The sequence below is a fragment of the Psittacula echo genome (assembly GCF_963264785.1).
Source record: "Psittacula echo genome assembly, chromosome: 12".
Lineage (NCBI taxonomy): Eukaryota > Metazoa > Chordata > Aves > Psittaciformes > Psittacidae > Psittacula > Psittacula echo.
Genome location: NC_137747.1, coordinates 10,038,409 through 10,064,850, shown reverse-complemented (window position 1 = coordinate 10,064,850; position 26,442 = coordinate 10,038,409). Strand labels below are relative to the sequence as shown.

Here is a 26,442-nt window from a genome sequence, read left to right as displayed (position 1 = left end):
GCTCCAGCGCAGCGTCCGCGCCTGCCTGGGGCCGGGTTAGCAGCGAAGCCCTGGGAGCACAGTGGAGCACCAGGGCCCCCCATCGCACGAGGAGGGGCTGGAGCCAGCCGGGCTGGCCGGTGCCCTGGTGCAGTGTGGTGGGGAGCGGGGTCGGGGCCGGGACTCTGCAGCTGTGCCAGGAGCTGCTGCCAGGGGTGAGCGGCACCGCTCGGTGCAGGTTGCACATGGTGGAGCCTCTGCACGGCTCCGGACACCGCAGCTCCATGATGCAGCCGCTGCACAGCACCAGGAGAGCATCAGGGCAACGGGAACCTGGAGTCGGTGGGGAAGGGGACGGGGAGCACCCCAGCACCCGCCCCCCGCGGCTGCCCCCCACCCTCTGCCCCCTCCAAACCATCACGCTGCATCTCCACAAGCTTGGCCCGTGGCCTCTTGAGGCGGCGGCACCGAGGCGGCGGCGAAGTCGGGTCGGGCTGTCCAGGGCCGTGCTGGCGCGGGGCTGCCGAGGCGGGGAGAGGAGCGCTGGCGAGGGAGGCGTGCTGGTGGCCTCTGGCTTCCCCAGCGCCGCGGCGGGCGGTCACAGGGCACCGGCGCGTCCCGCCAAGCTCGGCGCAGGGCAGCGGCACGGTGGGGCTGGGCACGGCGCCCTCCTGCCCAGCCAGGGGCTGCAGTGCTGGGGCTGGCCCCGCAGCGGTGGGCAGCGGCGGCAGCGCGGGGCTCTGATGCTCGGTCCGCGGTACACTGTATATATTTATATATAAACAAGGACAGCAGTGCTGTGATGTTGCAATGAGGAACAGCTGCTCTGGTGCTGGATGCTCCCGGAAGATCTGGTGCTGCAGTTCGAATGGAGAGATCAGGGGCACGGCCAAAGCCAGGTGAAGTTTCTGTGCACCGGCTGCCATCCGGCGTTTCCCTCCGGCGTGCGGTGCAAGGGGGTGGCGGGGCTCTCAGCGTGCAGACAAACCTCTGGCGCCGTGTCTCAGGAGTAGATGGTGATGACCTCCCGGCCCCCGCCGCGCACCAGGAGCACTCGGTCCAGGTGCTCCGTCAGCACCTCCAGGAACTCCATGTCTGCACGGCCGTCAAGGAGGACCAACAGCACAGCAGAGCATGGGGACTGCTCTGCCTCATCCCTGCCAGGCCTCCAACCCAGGGAGCAGAGCCCACAGCACCGACAGCCCCACAGCAGAGCCAGGAGCTGTCCTGTGCCGAGGGGCCAGGGGAACCCACCACCACTGGTGCCACACTACGGGTACCATGGCTGAGCCCGCTGCAGCACTCCTGCGTGTGGGTGCAATGTCAGGTGTCCCCAGCACCTGTCCCACGTACATCAGCTCTGCTGGGCCGGCACCCTGGTGCCACTGGATGTCGGACCCAGCTGGGGGCAACAGGTGTAGGGGAGTCTGGGCTCAGGCCAGCCCGGGGCAGTGGCCCCACGGGAAGGATACAGTTCTCATCCCCTTTCCGGTTGCGGGGAGGCCCTGGCATGTTCAGCAGGACCAGCTTGGCGTCCTGGGACTTCTTCACAATCACCTCGTTGAGCTTCACAGCCGTGTGCATCCTCCGCACGTTGGACTGGTTCCTGCGGGTGACAGTGTGTGTGGGCACAGGGATGGCCGCAGCCACCGGCCCCAAGGGGTGCCACGAGCTGGGGTGCAGTGAGCTCTCTGCCCGCATGGTGCCCACAGGCAGCAGCACACCATGGCTGCTCTGGCTGCTCCATGTGGGAGCTGATGCACAAGTGTCACCGCTGATGCCTGAGCCAGGTCTGCAGGGAGCTCTCTGCAGTGAGCCAGGGCAGACGGGGCTGTGGTGCAGGCACTGCATGGTCACAGCGGCTGTGCCGGCGGCACCACCCATACTTGTGCATGGGGCAATCTCGATGCTGTGAGCGTGGCCCAGCTTCCCCACCCCAGCCCCAGCCCCAGCCAAACCCACACTTACAGGTTCTCCCACTCCCTGCCAGGAGCACGATGGAGCCAGGGCAGAGGGAGAGAGAAAGAAAGAAAGAGGAGAGTGAGCGCCATGTGTGCCCCCCTGTCCCTGCACACACAGAGGGACCTCCTCACCCCACCTCCCACCACCCCTTGCAGGGTTCAGCTCAGCGGCTGCGGGGGCCCCTCCTCTGAGTAAAGTGGAGGGACATTCCTGGGGCAGACAGGGATGACCGGGATGCAGGATGCAGGGGGGATGGGGTGGCAGCATGTGGGACCGTACGGCTTCATGTTGAAGAAGTCCTTGATGCCCTCAGGGCTGACGGGGCTCTTGCTCTTGTTCTTCTCAGCAACAGACTTCTCCTTGGTCCAGGTGAGATGCACCTTCTCAGGGGCCGTCTCCACCTCGTCACCGGGGGACTGGGAGCTGCTGGAGAAGGTGGTGGTGTTTTTGTCATGGATGAGCTGGACCTGCAGAGAGGAGAGGGCACTGGTGGGCAGGGGCTGGGGACAGCCAGGAGCCCAGCCCTGTCCTGACACCGTCCCTCACCTCCTCCTCTGGCTTCTCCTCACCATCGCCCCCCTGCTCCTCGGGAACGCTCAGGCGCAGGCGCGTGTTGGCCGGGTTCTTGCGCCGGATGGAGCCGCGGGACTCGTCCGTGATGCTCTGGATCTGTGCGGGACGGAGTCAGCCAGAGGAGCAGGGCAGAGGGGGTCTGGCCGGGCAGACCCCAGCCTGCTGCCCCGCAGGAGGAGTGCAGCAAAGCCACCACGGGGCTGGACCCCTGTAGGCTGTGCTGCAGCCTCACCTCCCGCTCCCGCTCGTTCTTGGTGAGGTGCATTTGCTTGAGGATCTGGGAGCGCTGCTCCATCACCAGCGTCTTCTCATAGGTGTAGGCAGAGATGTCGCTCTCGTGCTGTGGAGGGGAGCAGGAGAAACCATGGTGTAGGGTGAGCTGCACTCACTGCTCCCAGCCTGGCCCTGCACTTCTCCATGGACCTATGTGTCCCTGTGGCAGTGGGTTTCCCCCACCATGGTGCTGTGTCTCCCCAGGGCAGGGTCAGTCTGGCTCCTCCACATGCAGCATCCCCAGCTGTGGCACATGCCCCATCCTAGCACTCACCATCTCTACCACCTCCACCTCTGCAGTGATGCGGAGGTGGTACAGGAACGTGGTCAGGTCCTTCTTCATCTGGATGCTGTTGTCGTCCATCTGTGCCACTGTGAAGATGCGCATCTTGCACTTGCGCCAGACCTGCAAGGGAGGGAGGCATGGCCACGGCCCAGCAGAGACGGCCCCGGCCCCCTGCCCCACACCGCGAGGGCCGGGCTACCTTGTGGTGCCGCAGGAGGAAGGGCAGCAGCATGAGCATCCCCCCGTCATGCACAATCCACCAGACGTCGATGTGGCCCTCAGAGAACCGCTCCTGGTTGCCCGGGAACATGGCAACGTTCTTGGCCACCAGCAGGGCCAGGTGCCCGGCTGTGGTCTCTCGCACCAGCTCTGGAGGGGAAGGGCCATGTCAACGGCAGCAGGTCACAGCCTTGCCCGCAGCGGCAGCACCCGCCCTCTGTGGCACCTACCGATGAAGTTCCTCCAGGTCTGGTGATCCTCCTTCTGGCGCCAGCTGCGGGGCCACCCCACCAGCACTGTGTTGTGCTGCAGCCCCCCCAGCCCGCTGGACTGGATGAGGTGGGACATCCCATCCCGCAGGTTGGAGGAGATCACGACCTGGCAGAAGCCCTTCACCTTCTCTGCTTCCATCAGCCGGCGGATGGACTGGGGGGGAGAGGGAGGTCAGAGACCAGGGGATGAGGCATGGAAGCCCGGTGCCGGTATCAACCACAGCCCCAGCTGTGGCACCACGGCCTGTGGGTGCAGGGTGCGAGCTGCAGGTCCCTGTGGGGTGTCAGATCTCCGTGCCCCAGGGCAGGCCGGCGGCTCCGGGCTGGAAGGGGTAAGCCCCGATGGTGAGCGGTGCTGGCACATGGCTGCGCCATGCCGAGCAGGGGGTGTCCCCGTGCCAGGGCTCTGCCGGGCGGCGGAGCAGCAATTAGAGGTATTTACTCAGAGAAATTATAACATGTCTGCATGGGAGAGAAAGTGTTTGCTTCCCAGGGCTTAATCTCATCAATGCGACGCTGGGCTGGGGGTGGGGATGGCTTTGCTCCAGCGGGGAAAGGAGCCGAGTCCCACCCTGGCACTGAGGCCATGGGACCGGGGGCCCTTGGGGCTGTGAGGGCTGTGGGGAGGGTCGGGGCTCTGGCGGCTGTGGCAGCTGCAGGACAGTGGAGGGGCTGCTCAGAACAGCAGCACCTTGCCAGGCTGTGCCATGCTGTTTGCCATGTGCCGTGCCACATACTATGTGCCTGGCCATGTGCCATGCAGTGTGCCATGTCAAGCCCTGCTGCAGCTGACTGAGACTGGGACCACTGCCTGCCTGGTGCTGCTGTCTCTGGAACCTGAGAAAGGGGGCATGGGTCCAGAGGCCCCCATGGTGCCCCAAGCACAGGCAAAACATCAAGTCTTTGGTCTCTGCCCGGTACCACCCCAGTGCTCTCCCAGCCAGCCAGGTCCACCAGCCCTGGCCATGGGGCAGCAACACTCTCACCTCCTCTGCCCTCTGTGCCTGTGGGTGGTTGTCCAGGAAGGTCCCTTCCAGCACAGAGGCCACAATGGTGAGGCCCTTGCCAGCCTTGAGCTGCGACGTGAAGGACAGGAGCTGCGGGTGCACCACGTTCTGCTCCTGATCTCCGCGGACCAGGACCAGCAGCTGAGGCCTGGAGGGATGGTTCTGCAGTCAGTGCCCATGTCCCAGCCAGCCCCGGTCTCTCTGGTCCCCACAGCCCCCCCAGCCTCACCTCCAGTTCTTGGTGTGTGGGGGTCCCTCCTCCAGCCGCAGCAGTGCATAGCGGGCCGCGCTCAGGGACAGCCCCCGTATCCCATCGCCCCACTCCTTCTCTGCCCTGTGGGAACCGGCAGCACGTAAGGGATGCTCCAGCCATGGATCACCACCTTGGCATCCTGGAGCACCCCAGGACGAGCAGCCTGGGGCATCTGTTAGTGCTGGGCAGGGTCTGTGGTACCCCAGCCGCCCTTACCCGCGGTACTCGATGTATTTGTAGATGAGGCCAGCGATGAGCATGGCGACCAGGGCATAGTACCAGGAGCAGATGAACATCAGCGCCAGGCAGAGGCTCATGCCCAGGAATGACAGGGTCCTGTGGAGAGCAACACGTGGTCAGCGTGCCCCAGCACGCAGCAGTGACCAGGGTGGTGCGGGGTGACAGGACACCCACTCATTCCTGTCCCATTCCATCTGTGCTCACCAGTGGTAGTAGCGGAACCGGGGCCGCCAGTTGGGCGTCCGCAGCAGCGTCTGCACAGCACATGCCAGATTGACAAACATGTAGCACATGAGGAAAAACCTGCAGGAGAGAGCATGAGGCTGAGCCAGGAGCTCCAGGGCCACAGCCGGATCCCACCGCACCTCCCAGCCCCGCGTGGCCAATGCTGGAGCAGGGCCCTCCGATGGACAAGTGAGCTGGGGGACACAGAGCAACCAGACCCCAACACCAGCCAAGGAGGGGCTCTGGGGTCCTTGAGGGGTTCCCTTCTTCCTGGGCAGGGGCTGGGGCAATGGGGACAAAACCCCCTGAGGAGCTGAGACCCACGTGTGCCACCCGCCTGGCCTGGATGAGGGAACATGGGCCCATCAGCCGCTCGCAAAGGTGTGTGTGGACAAAGCATGCTGCCTACATGGAGAGGATGGGAGCCACCTCGTCCAGGGAGGCGATCAGGATCCCGATCTCGCAGATGCAGGCTGTGAGCAGCAGTGCCCATGTTGGCTCCCCATTGGCTTTGCCGTGGCCGAAGACCTGGGAGCAGGCGGGGAGGGCAAGCGTCAGATCCCCCGTGCACCAGCCCTGCCTGAAGCAGGGGCCAGGGGTCACATGGGAGCTGACACATCCCAAGGAGTGGGGTGCCCCATCCCTGGCAGTGTTCAAGGCCAGGTAGGACAGAGCCTTGGGCAACACAGTCTAATGTGAGGCATCCCTGCCCATGGCAGGGAGTTGGAAATCAGTGATCTGAAGGTCCTTTCCAACCCAAACCATTCTGTGATTCTATGCCAGGTCCTACCAGGTCAGCGGTCCCAGGGCTGGCAGGACTGGCTCCCACTGCTGGTACAGCCCCATTCCTGGCAGACCCTGCACCCAGAGCGGCCCCTGTGCCCCCGGGACCCCACCCAGAGATGAGCCTCAGCTCAGTCAGTGTCGAGTCAGGCACCCCGTGCCTGGGACGGACACGCTGCGGCTGTGGGAACAGGGGGGGCCCGGTGCAAGGCAGGCGACAGGGGTGCGTGTCTGGATGCATTAGAGGCTGCGGGCGGCGCGAGCGAGCGAGAGGAAGGGAGGATAAAATTAGCCCGTTCTTCCCTGGGGGGAGCTGTCGGCTCTGATTTGGAGAGATGAGGTTGTGAGAACGCGTCTTCGGAGAGCACATAAATACGAAGCGGCACGGCAGCGGGGGGGGGGTTTGCCCTTTCCCACACTAGCGTCTGACAGACACCGCATCCCACTGCGGCCGCCCACCGCCGGTACCCGCGGGATGAGGGGAGGCAGCGCGGGTGCTCACCAGGCTCCCGTGCTGGGAGAACCATGGCCATGGTGGGTCCTTGGGGCTGGCTGGGCTCGGGGGACACCTACCCTGAGGAAGGGCACGATCCCATCCCTGGAGATGGCTTGCAGGAGGCGGGGGGCTCCGGTGAGGCTCTGCAGCCCAGCCCCACACGTGGAGAAGAAAGAGCCGATGACAATGACCCATGGGGACGGCCATGCCAGGGTGCCAACCACCAGGTTCCCATTCACAGCTTCACCAAACCTGTGGGGCACCAGCATCACCTGTGGCTCCATCCTATGGCTGAGCCCCATGAATGCCACAGGGGCACAACTCAGCCCCACAGGCAAGTTAGACACCGAGAGACACCACCATGGGGGGACCAGACAGGACCAGGGAAGGGCTCTGCCCTGGCTGGTGATGGTCCCCAATCCCCCGGGGGGCAAGCATGGGAGTGGGGTCTCAGGTACTGGGAGTCTGTCCCCGTCCTGGCATCCGTGACAGTGGCAGGGGACAAGGGGAGGCAGCGGACGGGGGCTCCCCATTCCCTGTGCCGGGAGGAAGCCACTAAGGCTGTGTGTGGTTGGATCCTGGTTGTGCTGGTGCTGGCGACCCAGAAGTGTCACCTGCAGCAGCAGCGCACTGGGCTGCCCCAGATCCGCCTGTTGACAAACGAGCACTGCTGGCAGTGTGGGAGCGGGAGGAAGGGCTGTGGATGCTCAGCAAAACATCAGGGAGGAACAGGCATGACACAATAGGGCACAAATGAGCCCTTAAGGCCTGTTACAAGTTCGGGTCTCCCCCGACAGCCCCCCCCAACCCCCTGCGCTCTCACCCCAGATCCCCGCAGACCCTCCAGTGCCACTCCTTCTGCCCGGTGTGTCCCAGCTGCAGCTCCCCACCAATGTCCCCACCTCCCATCGGGGCCACTCCTGCCCCAGCCCGTTCCTGGGGATCTGCAAGGTTCCCCCCAGCCCTGCATGGCCATGGGACACTCACTTGTCACGCAGGACGACCCCCTCGATGCATGCCCCAAAGAGGACAACAGAGCTGATATCTGCCAGCTGGTCAAGGAAAGCCAGGAGGCTGTGGAGTCCCCCCATGAACCACCACCACCAGTGGGGTGCCGGGACCCCTGTCCCAGCCCAGTGGAGCACCCAAGCAGGTCCCTAAACAGCAAATCTACACACCCCCAGCCCATGGCCCAGGCTTAGGTGAGCTCTGAAGGATACAGACAGCAGAGGTGGTGGCGATGGCCAGTATGGTGCCTGTGGGGATGGACTTCTGGGCATCCCGCAGGTCTCCAGAGCGGTTGGAGCCAGCCATGATGCCTGGGATGAGAGCGGATGATGCCCAGTGCAGCCCTCAGCAGTATGGCTCATGCCAGGCACAGTGCGAGCCATGTGTGCTGCAGGTCACCGGCTCTGCGGTGTTCCAGGACAAGCAGCGGGCACAGAGCTTGCAGTGGAGCTGGCACTGCCATGACTCAGGGTCCCAGTCCACCCTTCCCTATGCCCCCCAGCACTTTCCCTCCCCAGGCCGCAGTCTGAGGCCACTCAAGGATTAGCTCAAAATGCTTTTAAGTGACTTGTCTCATTAGCCCTTAATTAGCTCAATCAGCGATGGCGGCTGCAGCAGTGACAGGGTCCAGCCCAGGCGCCGCGCTGGGAAGGCAGGAGGTCAGGCTGGGACACAGCTGGGACATGGCTGGGACCAGCAGGTCCGGCACAGCCAGCGGGACGACCCGCGTTCCTGTTGTGGCATCGGCCAGGGCAGCCACGGCACAACCCTGCAGCTGCCTGCAGCTCAGCCCGTGTCACCAACAGGATGGCACCAGCACCACACAAACACCGGGACCCGCAGCCAGCAGGGTCCGTGTGCCGAGCGGCGCTGCAGGGTCTGTCCGACGGGAGCCCCCCCGCCCCACCTCAGCGCCAGACTCGGCCAGCGATCGCCCTGCACAGGACAGCCCTGGGAGGACCCCGGCTCCGGCACTAGTGAAATGGGACCCGCCGGCGGCACCGCGGCGGCTCCGCAGTGGGATTGGGCCGGGGGGGGGGCTCCTCCGCCCCCGGGAGCTATAAATATCTGAGCGCTGGGACGTCAGCGCCGAGCGGCTCCGTCAGATCTGGAGCGCGGGTGGGTGCGCGGGAGGTGCGGGCTGCGAACCATCCCCGCATCCATCCCTGCATCCATCCTCACATCCATCCCCGCATCCATCCCTGCAGCCAACCTCACATCCATCCCCGCATCCATCCCCACATCCATCCCTGCATCCATCCTCACATCCATCCTCACATCCATCCTTGCACCCAACCCCATATCCATCCCTGCATCCATCCCTGCACCTGTCCCTGCACCAATCCCCGCATTCAGCACGAGACAGTGCACACTGGGCTGTGCCGGAGCACATGTGTCAACCAGTGCCCCTTGGCATGACCATGGCTCCCACCTGTGACGGAGGGGAAGTAGATGCCGACGAGCAGGGTGAAGTAAGAGGTCATGTCGCTGAAGACATAGGGCTGGTCCATGTCCACCGGTGTGTCAGGGGTGCTCACGGAGGGCAGCCCCCGCTTCTCCACAATCACACCCTTGGTCAGGTACGAGCTCCAGAGGTTCTCTGTGAGGAGGCAGAGGCCGTCATGAGGAGGTGCTGGAGAGTCACCCACACCCAGCACAGCACCTCCTGCCCCACAGCCCAAAGGGACAGGGCACCACCTCTCCCCACTCCAGCATCATTGAGAACCAGGGCCACTGGCATCCAGCAGGTGAGGGACATGGCATCCCCAGCCTGTCATGAACGAGCAAAAAACACCCAGACAGGCAGCACGGGTGAACGACTGGAGTGGGTCTGTCCTGCCACTGGTATCAATCCTGCAAGATACTGGGGCAGATGACGTAGGATTGCGGTAGCAAATAATTAAGAGGGTAATATAATTAATGCTGATCAACACAGGTTTAAGGAAAGTGGATCGTGTCAGAGTAACTTGGTAATGTTTGTGATGGGATTACGAGCGCAGGGGTGATGTAACAGGCTTAGTGTCCCTCCGCGTGCTGCCTTGGCTGCGCATCACAGTGAGAAATTGGAGCAGCAGAGAGCAGCCAGCACCTGGGCACAGCTACTGAGCGTGTCCACAGGGACCAGCCCTCAGCACCCTGCCCAGCTCATCCTTCCAGAACAGCTCATTTCTCCTCACAGGGACACCCAGTGCCTGGGCACAGCCATCCCCAGCCACCTCTGCTGGCACCGTGTGGTGACACCCTGACTCGCAATATTGCCAGCCCGGTCAGATGCTGTCAGCCCTGGCTCTGCCCTGCACACCCCAGATGAGGGAGCGTTTGCTGCCTGCTGCCCTGTCAGCCTGGGTTGGGGGCTGCATCCCCTCCCCAGCAGAAAAGAGCTGTACTCAGCAGCCAGATACTCCTCCTCCACAAGACTTCCGCCTTTTGACCAAGGCTCCAGGTCACAAGACCTCAAAGCATCAGGAGCCTCCCGAATACCCAGTGAATGCACTCTACCACCTCGCTGTGACACAGCCTGGCAGCCACAGCCCCAAGCAGCACAAGTGAAGTCCAAGCTCCCACAGCCGGGTCCAACAACCCAAGCGTGGCATCGAGCATCGGCCTCCACTGCCCACTGTGGACTGTGAGCACCTGGCAAATGTACCAGCGGCTCCAGAAAAACAGGTCACAAGTGGCTCCTCCCAGGAAAGCCACGAGCTGTTCTGCAGCCATGGCCACTCTCCAGGTGAGGCTGCAGCCACAGCAACAAAGTGCCCCTTAGGGGCCATCGCTCCTCACAAAACCTCAGATCAATACCAGCCTTTCCAACAGCCAAGCGGAAGTGGAGGGAGGATTTATTCCTCCCCAGCCTTTGGGCACCCTTGGAGCCATCCTGCTGCAGTCCGGCTAGCATAGACCCCACGCAGGCAGCTGCAGCACCCAGCTCAGTTGATGGTGCTGGAGTCCATCCTGCTGCTTGGTACAGCGTGAGTGCGGCTCACTGTGCCCGAGCGGCAGAGCAACCCACGGCAGGGATCATCCACGGCAGGGATCACCCACAGCAGGGATCACCCACAGCAGGGACCACCCAGCTGCCCCCACACCACCAGCCTGGCATGGCCAAGGGGCTGGCCACCCATCCGTGCCCACAATGTCCCCCATGGCACCGGCCTCTCCACCAGCCCTGACAGCATGGCCACTGCCCCACAACAGCTCTCCTGGGGCTTGTCATAAAATCACAGAACTACAGCCTGGTTTGGGTTGAAGAGAACTTACAGCTCATCCAGCTCCAAGCCCTGCCACGGGCAGGGACACCTTCCACTAGAGCAGCTTGCTCCAAGCCCCTGGGTCCAACCTGGCCTTGAACACTGCCAGGGATGGGGCAGCCACAGCTTCTCTGGGCACCCTGTGCCAGCGCCTCAGCACCCTCACAGGGAAGAACTCCTTCCTAATGTCTCATTTGTGCCTAGTCCTGTGCCTCCTTCCTTGCACCCACATCCCCACACCTCTCTCCCTGCTCTTCCATCCCTGTGCCCATTCCCATGCCTCTGTTCCTGTGCCAAGCCCACCTTGGATAAGGCCGCTGGCGGCGCCAGGGATGCCCTCGATCTCGGTCACGTTGTTCATGGTGAAGTACTCATCACAGGTGGCATTGAGGAAGCGGGAGGTGCAGAAGAGCTCCCAGAGCTTGGAGCCCATCGTCTCGTTCCCCTCCACCACCACCTTGGTGCAGAGGTCGAAGCCGTGGCGCGAGAGGGTCCTGTTGCCCAGGAGGCAAATCCTGGGGGGAGCAGGCACTCAGAACATGAACACACACTGGCCCCGCCGCAGCCCCATGGGACACCGTACTCACGGGAAGCTTGGCGGGTCGAAGGCTGACTTGATGACACCAGCATAGATAGCGAGGATGGAGAGGATGACGCAGCCCAGGAAGACCAGGGCAAACTTGTTGACGTACTTGACCCCCACAAACACCACCGTGGCCATGCAGGTCAGCACGCAGGTGCCATACACACGCATGTTGTTGAGCATTGCTGCTGCCTCCCCGCTGGCGTCCTCTGCCTTGAAGATGGCCATAGCTGGGAAGATGTAGGCCTGGGAGAGAGTCATGGCATCACTGCTAAAAGCCTCGTGGAGGGGACCCCTCAGCCCCACTGCAAAGTCTCAGCTCCCTGACAGGCCATGAGGAGCAGGCAGCATGGGCAGGCAAGAGCAGAGCTGCCATGCTAGGACTTGAGCCCTCAGCACCAAGTGAGGAGAAGAACCAGACACGCACCAGCAGGATTTCGATGGTGCCCAGGATGTACATGGCGCCAGCAAAGGTGGTGCCCAGGTAGAAGCAGAGCCCCACGGCCCCACCAAACTCAGGTCCCAGGGAGCGCGAGATCATGTAGTAGGATCCACCCGCTGCAAAGAGACAAAAGGTGGGTCCCAGCCAGACCCAGTGGCAACCTCAGCCCTGTCAGGCATCCCAGAGGGCCGGATGGAGCCAGGGCAGTCATGGACCCTGCTCCAGCACAAAGTAGGATGCAGTCCCCAGGGCCCCAGAGCAGCCAGGCTGTCAGAGCTGTTTCACAGGAGCCCAGCAGCCAGTGTGATGGCTGTGGGGACACATTGTCCCCTGGGACACCAGATGGACAATGAAGCCTCAGGTACATGGGCCATGTCCTGCTCTGTCCTCCCAGAGGAGCCCTTATAGTGGTGCTGCTGGGATCGATGGTCCCACTGCAGCAGCAGGATGATAAATAGCTTTAATTACACCATGTGCTGGGGCCATCAGTGCCATGCCCAGCCCAGCATAACAGCCCATGGCAGATCAACCACGGCAGTGCAGCTCCCCGGGCTGACCGTGCTCTGGGGGTGCCAGCCCCGCACACCAGACCCTGCGGTGCCTCCCGGGGCAGAGACCCCACGGCCCAGCCTGCGGCTCCCATCCTCCTGCCACCGCGTCTCCCCCGCGGCCGTGCCAGTCTGGCGGAGGGAGGAGCCGTGGCTGGCGGCTCTCGCTGCCATCTGCACCTCGCGGCTCTGGGGACGGGTGGCAGCTCCAGCTCCACGCTCCCCAGGGCCATGGGGAATCCGCACGGGGGTGGCAGGAACCGGGGAGCGGCTGGTGGTGCTGTGACCTCCCATGCAACACGGCCCTTCTGGGACACAGCGACCTGCAGGGAGCCGGCGCCCCTCGCCCATGGCACACACACGGACATGGGCTCAGCTGTACCTGGCACCACACCGTTGGTGGCGATCGCGCTCATGGAAATGGCTGTCAGCATCGTCTGTGGGAAGAAACACGATGTCAGCGCCTGGCAGAGCTCCCTTCACGCTGGGGAGCAGGAAGGGAGAGCTGGGACCATGCTGGGACATGGGGCTCCCTGGGGCCATGCTGAGATGTGCCACATGGCCAGGACAGGTAGATGGATGGACGGGCAGGCAGATGGTTGGCTGACAGTGCTGTGAGGGGCAGGCAGTCCTTGGGCTGCCCAGGATGCTGCCCATATTCAGACCCCTGACCCTGGGATCACTGTCCTGTTGGGATGGCTCATTGCAGCATGGTATATGGGGCCAGAGCAAGGGATCCCCCTCCACATCCCTCCCTCCACATCCCCCCACCAAATCCCCTCACATGGCTGCTATGATCTGGGTCACCATGTGAGCACCGTTCTGCTGCTGATTCCTTTGGGAAACAGAAGGCTTCTCCTTGCTCTAAGAGGGGCAGGGGCAGGGCAGGATGTGCCCGCATCCACAGCCTGCCCAGCCTGGCTGGTGACCCCCAGACCTTAGGGAGGTAAGGGGGGACCCAGTGGCTCCATCACTCACGCAAGAGCAGCAGAGGAAGACCATGCAGAAGGACTCCATGATGCCGGCGATCCCCACTACCCAGGTGAGGCGCAGGAAAAGAATGACCCCAAAGATGTTCTGGAGACAGGGTAGGTAGACGCCCATGAAGGTGCCCATCCGCGGGGCCTGCCGAGGGAACAGAGAGTGAGCAAAGCCCACAGGCCTGGCTGGCAGAGGAGCGAGGGGTCCTGCTCCTCCTGCAACACAGCCAGGAACCCGGGTGAAACCACTGCCCAGCACACACTGAGGGGCCCAGGAGAAGGGTCTGCATCCCCCACCTGCACCGGCTTCTTCTTGCCCCCATCATTGTTCTCAGCCTCCTCGTGCTCCCGGCTCCCCTGCGGCAGGTTGGTGTAGTTGGCCAGCCCACTCAGCAGGGACGAGACCATGGGGCTGGTGTCCATCTCCTCCTGCAGAGAGCAGAGCCCCGCGCCATGAGGACAGTCCTTCAGGGACCTGGCCAGCCCCACACCACCAGCTTCTCACCAGATGCCACTGCACTGCCTGCCCCACTGGCATGGCTGCAGCAGAGCAGACCCACCCTGAGGCTCTGTTTGGGCGCCAGGGTGCAGATCAGGTGCTGTGGGAGCTGCCCAGTTCAGCCCCCTCCCCATGGACCCCTCTCCCCCCACACATGCCCTACCTCAAAGAGGGCCATGTTCTTGCCATCATACTCTTTTCCCTTCTCCAGGTCCGTGCTATTGATGAAGGGGCTGCTCTCCTTGGGATTGCCATCTCCTGCGGGGACAGTGCAGAGCCACTCATGCAGCCCCAACCCCAGCCTCTGCTGCAAGAGCACCCACCCTGCAAGGCTGTTGCTGCAGGGGGCTGCAGCTGCAGCCAGCTCCTGTGGTAGGGGCCGTGGGCACCACACTTGTGCCCAGCCCCACGACAGGCAAGGGCAGCTCCTGCATCCAGCCATCAGCATCACCTCCGTGGCACACCTGGGCAGGGGAGGCTCCTGTGTGTCCCCAAGAGCCACGTGCTGCCCTGTGCGGCCGGGCGCATCCGCGCAGTGAGGTGAGTGGTGTGGATCCATGGGGAACCCTCCCGGCGGGATGCTGGCAGCAATAACTCATGGTGGATGAGCGCGCTGGGGCTGCTCACAGCGCTGTGCCTGCAGGGGCAGGATGCGGCCAGGTGCTTCGCATGCAATAGCGGCAGGGATGGTCCCGGCGTGGTGCCTGGGAGTGCGGCGAGTGGCCAGAAGCCTGGTCCTGCTCCACGACATGCACCACGGGAGGAGGGGCTGCAGCCTCACTGGCTGCACCTCAAGGCAGGGAAGTGTCTGGAGGTGCCACCACTGAGGGCAGGCACTGCTGGGCCATGGGAGCCATCACAGCCTGCAGAGGCTGCAGAGCTGCTAGGACAGGGCCATGGCTGCTCACTGCATTAACGACCTCATGCAGAAGAAACCCGGAGCCGGCTTAATAGCAAGGAAAACAGCCGAGCTGCAGAGCAGCAGAAATAAATCAGGCTGGAAATGGAGCGGCAGTGAAGATGGTGCTGCCGGAGCGGTGCAGCCCTGAGCGGAGGCCCAAAAGGAGGGGGGCAGTGGCCGTGAGAGGCTGGGAAGCCAAAGGACGTGGTGATGGGCAGAGTGGCTCAGTGGGTGATGGTCCCTATGGCACAAAGAAACCAGCCCTGGGTGGGAGGAGAGGAGCTCCTCGCCACACACCCATTCACCCACCATGGCCCTGCAGCCAGGGCAATGGCCCAGCTGGCGGCAGCAGCTCTGCAGGGCAGGCTGCCTGCACAGGCAGGGATAAAGACCCACTCCACACCCCAGGACAGGGGCAAGAACCATTCCCTCCACTGGCCTTGAGCGCAGAGCCTGAGGGTGCCAAGAGAGGATGCAGGGGGGACCCATGGTCCAGTGCAGTGCCGACACCCACCCCCTGTGGAACAGACCCCGTAACTGTTCGGAGCAGCCTGGTCCTTTGCAGGCCTCCTGCCTCCTGCCTGTTGACTCATGTTTGGGAACCTGGGAGCCAGCGTGCAGTGGTGATTCACCATCTGCATTCATCATGGCTGACCGGAGGTGAAGCCCTGAGTGCCACAGGTGATGCTGACCCACAGGCTGTCCCCCATCTCCCAACAGTCCCTGGTCCCCTTCAGCACAGGGCAACAGCATCCCCAGCAGTACAACCAAAGTGGAGGCAGAGCCCGAGGCTCCTTCTGCATAGGAATGGCTGTGGTGGCAGCATCTGGACACCCCACCCTCATCCCAGAGCCCCTTTGGATGGATGCCTGGCACCACATGCTTCATGGCTAGCACATGGTCTGCCCCATGTCCCCCACTGAAGAATGTGCAGGGGGGTTCTCAGCATGGACCCAACATGCTCCTTACTGGGGTTTGGTCTCAAGAGCAGCACCCAGCACTCATTAGATAACGGCAGCAGTGCAGGCTGGCACACCCCTGCTGGCCATGGCTCCCACCCACTGCACCGGCTCTGGCACCGTGTGGATGTGGGATGCCCACTATGCCAATGGGGACATCTCCAGGGCTCCAGGACCGGGGGTGTTGGAGCCACCTCTGCTCCCCAGGACCCCGTGCAGGGCTGGACAGCGCCGGGGAGCACAGGGACAGGGTCAGCGCGGGGTGGGGACCGAGGCCCGGGGGCCTCACAGAGAGTGGAGCCCACGGGGCCGCCACCGCCTGGTACCCGGCGACGACATCACTGCGCTGGTTTCCATGGCAACGGCGAGCCACGGCCGCCCGCTCCCGCGCTTATGTAACGCGCCGGTGCCCCTCGCGTCTCGGCCACCGGCATCGGCCACCGACTGACCCGATGGGCCCCACCAACAGACAGCAGCACCCCGGGGTGCTCGAGCTCCAACCCACCGGCATTGCCGGCACCAAACCTCGCCGTCCCTCCGCCCTGTCCCGGGGCACCAGTCCTCTGCATCACCACATGGACCACGGACCCCAGCCGGCACCGCCCGGGCTGCCAGGGCCAGAGAGGGCACAGGAGCCGCCCTCCTGGTGGTGCCGCCGGGAGGGGCGGGAGGTGGGGATCCAGGGATGGACACGGCACAGCTCCGGCATTCCTGGGCCACGGCTCAGGGGAACTCTGACCCCCAGGCTGGAAGGAGTTAAGTGCCAGGGCCGCGGGGTCCCAGGTGACAACGCGCTCCCCGCTCCTGCCGGAGACCATTTTGCCGCAGAGGGGCTGGTGCAGCCTCTCCCCAGCAGCTGCCACAGGATTTGTGCTCGGTGCAGACAGCGGCAGGCAGGACCCCGCAGCCCGGCCCGGGCAGGGCTCACCCTGTCACCCACCCGTCACCGCCACGGCCCGGCGGCACCGAGGGGTGACACCTCCCGGCCACGGGGCACACGGACACTGCCGGTGCCCCCGCACCAGCCAGGCCTGCCCATGCCTCCAGCACAGCCCCGGGCGAGCAGCACGGGGGCAGGACGAGGCCGGGCAGCGGCGTGGGAAAGGCGGTGTGAGCAGAGCCGAGCTGAGCTGTGCCAGGTTTCGATCCCGGCGCTCAGCTGCCCCCTCCCCAGGGATCGCTCAACATGAATCGGCCTTTTAATTTGCTGCGGCGGCTGGAAGGGCTCGCGGCGGGATTGCTGGCAGGAACCCGCAGCCCCGCTGTGGGCACCGCGCCGTCCCGCTCGCCGCGGGGTTACCACCGGCCGTGCCTGCCCAGGGCATCCAAGGGCCGACCTCGCTGCCCATCCCAGCACCCCAAGAGCCAAGGGACCATCCCTGTGTCCCGGATCTTACCTGCCCCACAGGGCAGTGCTCTGGCTGCAGTATCAGTCACAGTCTGATCTTCTAATGGCTTTTAACTCAGCCCTAAATTAGGTTGGGAAGCGTCATGTCCCTCATCCCAAATCCTCCATAATCACTTTACATGGCGCAGGGCACCAAGCGCTGCCAGCAAGGGAGCCCAAGCAGCCAACCCCTATGGGCTAATTAAACAGAGCTGCTGCCTGCTCCTGCCCAGCCACAGCCAGCCTGTCCTGTCCACGACACCCTGTGAGGGCCACCTCCCTTGCACCACCAGGCACCTCTGTTAGTGCTCCTGCAGCACCTCAGGGCCTGCTGGGTGCTGGCACAGGAGTGCTGGCACAGGAGTGCTGACAGCACAGGGAGCCCCTGCACGTGCCTGGCCACTGACCCCTCCTGTGGCACCCCTTGCACCAGTCTCAACATCCCAGGGCCAGCAGCAGTGCAGCAGCTGCTCATGCACCCGGGGCTGCCCCAGGGCTCCCCTCCAGGCACTCAGGGCACCTTGAGTTTTGCCAGAGTGTTCTGAGCAGCCTCCTCCTGCTCCCCGGGGCTCTGCCCGCAGCCAGCGGCAAGGGGCACCCCAGGGTGACCCCAGCAGCACAACAAGCACATGGGTGAGCACGTGGCCTTGGCTCGTGTCCCCAGCTGCTGCTGTTCTGCAGGAGCTGCTGGCTGGGGCAGCCATGGTGCTGTTCTGTCACCCTCAGGCATCAAGGGGACTTGGCCGCTCATCCACTGGCCTGGCCTTGGGCCACTGGCCAGGGAGTGCCTAAATCAAATGAAGAAGGCCAAAGGACTCTTATGGTGTCTGGCACCTCTGCTCCCACCCAGGCTTCCTTCTCCCCTCAGCAAGGTTATCTGTCAGCTGCCCCCCTTGGAGAAGCCACAGAGCCCCCATGCCCCGCCGAGGCAGAGACAACCAGTGGCTGGGGTAGCACTGGCCCGTGCAGCAGCGTGTGTGCAGCAGTGCTGGCTCCTGCCGTGCTGGGGTGGAGGATGGTCCCCCCTCTCCAGGGTGCACTTTGCCCCTCCAGCCAGAGAGCACATGGAATGGCCTTTTGGGCTGGATTCTTTCACTGCCTGACCCAAATTGGACCAACTGCTACTTCAGACCTATCCTCTTCCTTCCTAAACCTGGGATTATCCTCTCTTTGATCAGCCAGCCCTGCAGGCGCAGGATTTCAGCACAGGCGCTTTGCCTGGCTGCATTTTAACAGCTTCCCAAATTCCCTGACAGCCAGAGCCCTGCCTTGGAAATCGCTGTGGACTGAAGCTCCAGCAAAGCTCCTGGCCCGGGGTCTGCCCTCCTTGGGCAGGCCAGTGCCTCCAGCAGCCTGCATCAGGGCTGTACCTGACATTTCCACACCCCAAACAGCAGTAAAAGCCGCTAGCCTGGACACTGCAGGCAGCAGTCCTGCCTGCTCCCCCACTCCCCACCACCTCCCCAGAGGGTCTGCCACTGTCCCAACCCTCTCTGGGCTGCCAGGACTGGAGCCCTTCCAGCCCTTGTCATGAGGCCAGCACAGGCTGTCCAGTGCAGGGATACTGCTCAGCCTTTCCAACAGAAATGGCCTAAGTGGCACCCAATGCTTCAGCAGTTCCACTGGGCTCATCAAGTCCCTGGCTGGCCAGTGCTGGCGCAGCCAGGACTCATGGGGGGCCCTGCTGGCACGCAACAGCTCTGCCACCCCCCCGGGTCATCCATGTTCCCTGCAAACAGACCCTGCACAGGGAGCTCAGTGCAATCCTTGGCGTGAGGGGTGATCCCATCGCCCTGCAGCAGCCACCATAGGTGCAAGGGACTCTGCCCTACCCCTCCCCACAGATCCTCCCCCAAGCCCCCAGGGCCCCGGTGCCTCCAGCCCTGCTCCTGCCAGCCCACAGGACACCATCTCACCAGGCCCAGCTCCAGGGACACACTGCCTGGTCCATCTGTAGTAGCACCATATCCAGCCCTCCCGCCAGACCCCAGCAAGGCAGAAATGCCTGCTGCCACTGCCGTGATGGAAATAGAGAGCAGGATAGATCCTGGTGCTGTAAAGGGCAAGGGGAGGGAGAGAGCCCAGGGAAGAGCACAGCTGGGGGCAAGTGCGGCTCCCCCAACCCAGCAAGGTGCTCCCAGAAAACTCCTGCAAACCCTGACCTTGAGCGCCACGAATAAACAAGCAAATAAACAGGCTCAGGTCAGTGGAGCAGAGCGAACACTAAAACCCTCATCACAGCCGTGCCCAGAGCCTCACTGCAGGCAGCAGGGACTTCTGCAGCAGCTGCCAGAGCTGGCTGCCCCCTCCTGGATGTCCTCTCCTAGCTGGGGTGTTCATCGGACCCCACGAGGGGACCTGATGTGGCACTGGGGGATCAGAGACACTCCGGGTCCCCTCGGGCACACCACTGCATTTCCCTAGCTCTAAACCATCCCTGTGCCCCACAGGGCACCTGCAGGAGAGGGAGCTGCACAGCCCCGCAGGGAGCCATGGCCAGAGAGCCAGCGGCCAAGTGGCCGCTGCCTGGGTCCCGCAGCCACACAGACTGCGGGGCTGCAGCTCCGGACCCTCGGCTGCGGGTCGCAGGCCCCAGCCTGCCTGCACTGCGCCGGGCTGCAGCACGCCCGGCACGCCTCGGGCTGAACCGAGGGGACCGGCTCGGCTCAGCACAAGGCTTGGTTCGGCACGACAAGGCTGGGCTCGGCTTGGCACGGCTCAGCTCAGCACCGCCGCGGCCCCGGTCCGAACGGCTCCTGCCGGCCCCGGCGCAAGGCCCGGGCGGCCGCTTCAGCACCGCGGACAGCGGCAGCGGCCCCCGGGGACGGAGGATGCAGGAGAGGCGGCGGGAACGGGATGGGGGGGTACCGGTGATGTGGGGACTGCCGGGGATGGGGGTGTACCGGAGATGGGGGGCGGTTGCCGGAGATGGGAGGCGGCAGCGGGGGTGAGGGAAGCGGGAGGGAAGGATGGGGGGGCGGCAGCCGGAGATGGGGGGCGGCAGAAGCAAGGGTTGGGGGGGCAGCAAAGGGGATGTGGGAGGCTGGAGAAAGGGATGGGGAGGAGGTGGCCAGGGATGGGGGGGTAGCAGTCGGGGGGGGAGGACGGTGGGGAGGAGGTAGCCGGGGTGGGGAGGCAAGTGTGGGGACCCCTGCGGGGGTACTGGGCAGGCGGGAGCGGGCCGGTGCAGCGGCCACCGGGGGCTGTCGGGGAGGTGTCAAGGGTCGGTGCCTGCGGCGCAGCTCGCAGCCCCGGCCCGGGAGGAGGCTCCCCGGTGAGCCCCGGGCACGGCTCGGCCCCACAGCAGCCGCTGCTCCAGCCGCGCTGCCGTTCCCCGGGGCTGCCGCAGCGGCGGGAGCAGGGCCGGGGCTGCGCGGAGGCTCCGGGAGCGGGAGCAGCTCCGCACCGTCCACCGCAGCCCCGCGGGGCCGCGGACCAAGAGCCATCGTCGCTGCCGCTACTGGTGCCGGTGCTGCCTGGCCCCCCAGCCTTCGCGGCTCCCGGCTCCACGCCGCCTCCACCACCCGCCCGGCAGCGGCGGCCGCCCCGGGTAGCCCCGATGCCGGTGCCTCACCTTGGCTGGCGCCGCCATCGCCGTCCTCGCAGTCGGCCAGGTTGTTCAGCATGGCGCCGGCTGCCCGCCGCTGCCCGGGAGCTGCGAGCTCCGCGCTCCGCAGCCAGCCGCGTCCCCGCGCCGCCCCCCGCGGCCGCCGGTGGGAGGGGGCTGCAGTGCGGAGGCGCCCGGGCTCACGGCTCAGCCCGGCCGCTCACTTCATCACGTATGCGGGAGGCATTGCCCCCGCCGCCGCGGGGAGGGGAGCAGCGGCGAACGGGGGAGGGCGCGGAGCGGAGCGGGGCCGCCCCCCGGCTGCACCAGGTGGGGGGTTGGGGAGAGAACTGGGGCACGGCAGCGTTGCGGGACAGCCCCACACCCCCAGCCCGCACCGGCCCCCGGCGCAGGCCCAGGACCGGCACCGGCTCGGGGGGTGCAGCGGGACAGATCCTGCGCATCCCCGGGGACCAGAGCGAGACCCTGCCCGCAGCTCCCGGGTGGGGCAGCGGCGCCGAGGATGCCACCGCAGGCCGTAGGGCCCCGGCCGGGGGCCAAGCCCCTGCCTCAGCAGTCGGACCGGCCTGAGGCCCCCAGTATCCAAGGGCACCCCGGCAGCAGGGGGACACAGACCACCCAGCAGCAGGGCCGAGGCTGCCGACCCCGCTTTGCCCAGCCGGGCATCAACACCCTGTAGCGTTGAGAACACTGCCCGCAGCCAGGAGCTGGCTTGAGCTGACACCCGGGGTCCCCAGGAAAGGACTGGGGTCACACAGTGCCCATTAACACCCCTGCACAGCCCTCCTGACCTGCAGCACAGCAGGTCCGGGGCTGACCCTAGAGAAAGGTTGTGAAGGGAGAAACTGCCCAGGCCCTGCTGAGCCCATCCTGAATGTTGGGGCCACCTTTGGTCTGGGGGCTGCTGGCAGGACCCCGCAGGGCCGCTCACAATCCCCCTTACTCTCACCCACTAATCCGGGAGGATCCCAGCTCTGGAGCGGGCTGCAGCTCCCAACATCTCCTCAGGCGCGCTGAGATCATGACAGCCTGCTGGCGTTAGTTACTTCTTGACGGCTGTAATTAATTGTTTACTTTCTCCTGGTATGGGGCCAGCTGCTCTGCAGCGTGGAGGCTCCCGGCCCTCACCTCCTACCTTAGGGCAGGAGGAATCCGGCCCCACCAGAAGCCCCAGCCCTGCCCTGGCTGCTGCAGCCGGGATCCCCAGACCCAGCATCCCCTGGGAGCTGGAGCCACACCAGCACAACTCCAGCTCCACGGCAAGGGCCATGGGATGGCCACAAGCAGGGTTGGCAGCTTGGGGGCTACTCCTGCCCTCACCAGGCCTCCAGACTCCCTCCCCGTCCAGGACTCTGCATGCTGTGGTGCTGACCCTGCCCAGCCACAGCAGCACCATCCCTTTGCACCCTTGCCCCTTGGCGTTGAGCAGGAGACATCACCAGAGCAAGGGACTGCCTCTTCTCAAGTAATGAGACTGACCCCCACATGCTGCCTGAGCAGGCAGGGCTGCAGGCAGGACACAGCAGGCAGTGCCACTTGCCATGCTGGGTCCTGGGGGTCTGCAGATTCCATGCACACGTGGAGGGCAGTGGGCTGGGGGCTGCACAGTGGCCACAGTGAGTGCTGAGCACCAAGAGGGTGGTTTTGCGCAGGAGGCTGCAGTGCGTGGGCTTGGCACAAGAGGGATTTTCCTGCTAAAACAGATGGGGGGCAGGGAGCACGTGAAAGACCACTAATCCCCTAATCCCTGGATTATGGCTCCATTTCAGGGGCTGGGATTTGCCAGCAGCATGGGGGGCTACGTTATCAATTGCATTTGCTTATCTCACGGGCAGGGTCCCATAGGCACAGTGGGGCACATGGAAGGTGTCCCCAGGGCAGAGCCAGACTGAGGGGGCTCAACCCCCCAGCACAGAACTGACCTGACCCTGGCCCATGAGCATGATACCCTGGGCTGGGGTATATGGCCCCAGTGTTCCAGGAGTGGAGAGGCTGGACATGGCTTGTGCAGCATCCATGGCCCTTGTGCTGCCTGCAGCACCAGCGCCAGACCCCTTTCCTGGCACTCCGCAGCTCCCAGGCTGAGGGAAAAGGGGTCTAGCAGTGCGGCTGCAGCAGTGCAGGGGCAGAGGAGCTGGGGATGGAGGGAGGCAGCTGGCTTTCCCTGGGCGTGGGGGGGGGGCAATCAGCTGCAAGTGGCCCCCACACCCGGGTGCAGGCTGGATTCTGGCATGGGGCCAGGCACAGCATCAGTGCCCCACTTAATTGCAAGAGGATGCCCAGGAATGACGAGGGAGAGCTGCACAGCTCCTCTGCCAGCCCAAGGGGTTGGCACAGCAGAGCTGGACCACCTCCCTGCGATGCCTCTGCACCCCCCCGGGATGGAGACTCCTGAGCTATGCAAGACTCCAAAAGCCAGAGCTGGTCTGGGACATGGAGCATCCCTGCAAATTGTGCAACTGCAGACCCCACAGAGCCGCCTGAGCACGTTCCAGACCCCCCTGCATCCCCTGTGGCACACAGAGCCTGGGTGGGGGATCCATCCCCACAGCCCTGCCCCTGCAGCCGGCACACAGCCCTTGCTCATCTTGATGCCAGCAGCGGTTGAACCTCTCAGGAGCACAACACACGCCAGTGGCGCTGGGAAACCTCCTAAGGGCACGGAGCGGGCAGGCTGGCAGCAGCCTGATGGGGAGGTGAGGGCCACCGCGCTGCAGAGATGCCCATGCTGCAGTCCTGCAGCAATCCCCGGGCACCGTCACAGCCTGCCTGACCTTCACCCTGCCTGGACGGCAGCCCCAGCACCAGGGGCTCAAGGACACAAGGCCAGAAGAGACCTCCAAGAGGACAGGGGGCAGTGGGACTATTCCAGAAGATTTGCATCATGGTGTGTCCCGCACTGATGTCCTAACACCCCATGACACCATGGGCTGCCTGTCCTGCAGCACCTCAGCAAGATGGAAGGATCTTGCTCATCCCCATCCAGACAGGTCAGGGCCCTGCCGCCAGCAACAGGGCAATAACAGAGCCTGAAGGTGACACAGAGCCACTGGGGGCCAGGAGCCCGGGGAGGTGTCCAAGGCCAAGAGCAGAAGGGTGGTTGTGGGGCAGGGCAGGAGGCCGTGAGCTTCTGCACCAGGAGAGCCCTGCACCATGCACAGCTGGCATGGGCCAGATGCGCTGCCAGCAGCAGGGCAGAGGCAGCGGGAGCCCAGCACAGGGATCAGCCTTGGGAGAGATCAGACACTGGCCCTTGCTGCTGCTCAGAGCTGCAGAGGAGCTCCTGAGCAGCCCCGCGCGAGCGGCTGCAGCTGAGCAATGTCCTGTGGGGTCTGTGCCATCCGAGAAGTGGCTGTTACCGAAACGGTCCAGCATCGGAGCGCAGCTGACCGAGGCACTGGGGTGTCCTGTGTCCCACACACCCCCCCGCCCGGGCCCCCCAGCCTGTGCAACCACCCCCAGCCCTGGCACCCCACAGCAGGTTCAGTGGCACGGAGAGGCCTTGGGCACACGCTGCAGGCAGCAGTGGGGGCTTGGGCTGCCCCAGGGACTCTGGGATCAGAGGGCTGTGGTGGGCAGGGGGAGCTGGATCCCCCACTGCACAGCCCCGCAGAGCCTGCCCCACACACACATCCCAGCCCTCCCAGGGTAGCGGCCACCCTGCAGTAGGGGTCCCCAGTGGCCCCCTCCCGCGCGGGGCTACCCCCAGCTCTGCTGCCCCACACAGCTCACAGCCCCACAGTGGATTCGGGAGAGCGGCTGGACCCCCCCAGCACCAGCAACCGCCGACAGGGATGACACCGGGCCCGGTTTCCATGGGAACCAGAGAGGCTCCTTAACCGGTTGGTTGCCATGGCGACTGCCGCCGAGCAGGGCTGCCTCGGGACACGGGGGAGGCGGCTCCTCTCCGGGGATGCTCCGGTGCCCCCTTCCCAGGCCAGCGCGGCCTCCCCAGGGCCAGAGCCCGGGGGCTGGGGCAGGGGCTGGAGGGACCCCTGCGGGGCGGAGCCAAGGGCGGGGCCTGGCGGGGCGGGGTCTGGCGGGGCGGGGCACACCCTCGCCAGAGGCTGTCCCGTCCCGGCAGCGCCCCCTGGCGGCAGCGAGACCCCACGCGACCCCGTCCCCCTCAAACAGCGCCCCGCCAGCACTGGGCGGCAGCTCCGGGCCCGGACCGGCCTGAACCCCCCCCAGCGCTGTCCCCGAGCAGAGCGCGGCACCAGACCGCGGGCGGAGCTCCCTTCCCGGTACCGAGCCTCGCGGCCGGCTGCAGCCCCCCCCCCGGCCCTCCGCCACCCCAACCGCTACCAGTGCAGAGTGACCAGGGGCAGGACAGGCGGCACCGAGCACCCGTCTGCGCCCCGGTCCAGCCCCATCGCCGCACAGGCAGCCCTGCAGATACAGCCCCACAGCAGTCACTCAACCATCCCCCCTGAAGCTGCACCCACAGCAACACGGGGCATGAATCAGGGCAGCCTCAGGGCTCCCCTGCCTGCTGCTCGACCCCCGGGACACACTCCCCACTACACTGTGGCTGAGCCGCAATGCAGGGTCAGTCCAGGCACCTGCCGTAAGGGCTGGGCCACCACCGTCCTCTGCGAGGGCACAAGGTCAAAGCTCAGCCAGAGGGACACCATCCCTGCCACAGCCTCTAGAGTATAGCCCACCCCAGCACCACCAGCCAGCCTCGCTCTGCGCGTGGCCCCCCATGAGCACATCAGCCACCCAGCTGCTGACTGCTCTGGGAGGGCCACGGGCTCCAGCTCTGGTTCCAGCTGTGGCTCCAGCTCAGAAGGGGCTGCTCTGACCCAATGCAGCCCACGGGCCAGGCCCAGCTGCCCCAGGATGCCATGGGGTGACACGCAGCCCTGCACCACACATGGGGCACAGCCCAGCCTAGACTCTGCGGCCCCATCCAGCTGCTCACTGCCTCCCACCCGCGCCCTTTGCCAAGGGTGCAAGGTCACAGCTCCGCGCAGCGCAGTGCTGCCGTCGGCTGGGTGTCTGGGATCAATACGGCTCCGGTAACAGCACAGCCCTGCCACCTCGTCCCTTGGGCACCGCAGGGCGACGGCCTGCCAGCCCCCATGCCCACCACAGCCCCATGGGTTACTGCTGCCACCACCACCCTCCCAACATTCTCCCTCCAGCCCAGCTACAGCCCACCCTGCTCCACAAGGAGGGGCATGCAGCCTCGCACCTTGCAGCCATGTCCCTGTGAGCCAACTGTGATCCCACTGCCGGTCCTGCCTCACTCCAACAGACCCCCGGGATCGTGACAGGGCAGGGGAGCTCCCCGAGGAATGGGGGCAGCCCGTGGAAAGAGCCCGTGTACAAGGAGGCCTGCCCGGGAGACCAGGACATGCTCCCTGTTCTGCTCCGCTCCGGCTGGATCCCGAGTCCTGCAGCTCCACGACAGCCCTTCTCAGGGGGTCCCCACCACCTCCGAGGGGCCCGGCTGACCGACTGCCAGCCCCGGGCTGCCCTGCACGCCCCCACGGTGCCCCGACGTCCCGTCCCTGCCCCACGGACCCGACCCACGGACCCTGCCCCACGCCGTTCCCCCCAGGCTGTGCCCCACGAGCTCTGCCCTACAGAGAATCCCCCTCAGCCGGCCCCTCCGCCCGTGCCCTGGTGCTCACCTCTGCCGTCGCGGCCGGGCTCGGGGCCACCGCTGCCGGATGCGCGGTCGGGGCCGCGGCCGGGAGCGGGGCCGTGGCGGGGCAGCGCGGTGACGGTGAACCTCCGGCTCAT

General features: G+C 65.2%; 1 protein-coding gene across 2 annotated transcripts; it reads right to left on the bottom strand.

Moving 5' to 3' along the window:
- Positions 1-935: 935 nt before the first annotated feature.
- Positions 936-26,442, bottom strand: SLC12A5 (solute carrier family 12 member 5; the record flags this gene model as incomplete). Of its 2 annotated transcripts, none has more annotated exons than XM_080628048.1 (26): positions 936-1,074; positions 1,452-1,585; positions 1,948-1,962; positions 2,221-2,408; positions 2,488-2,610; positions 2,747-2,854; positions 3,062-3,193; positions 3,273-3,442; positions 3,523-3,718; positions 4,551-4,719; positions 4,801-4,905; positions 5,041-5,160; positions 5,269-5,367; positions 5,699-5,817; positions 6,646-6,820; positions 7,556-7,613; positions 7,789-7,887; positions 9,009-9,176; positions 11,128-11,339; positions 11,412-11,653; positions 11,835-11,965; positions 12,780-12,834; positions 13,376-13,522; positions 13,675-13,806; positions 14,040-14,134; positions 26,331-26,442. In XM_080628048.1, 26 exons carry the CDS (start codon positions 26,440-26,442, stop codon positions 983-985), a joined length of 3,396 nt encoding a protein of 1,131 aa, XP_080484174.1. In that variant the 3' UTR covers positions 936-982. The 2 variants fall into 2 exon arrangements, with proteins under 2 accessions (XP_080484174.1, XP_080484175.1); XM_080628049.1 differs by lacking the exon at positions 26,331-26,442 and adding an exon at positions 20,698-20,749.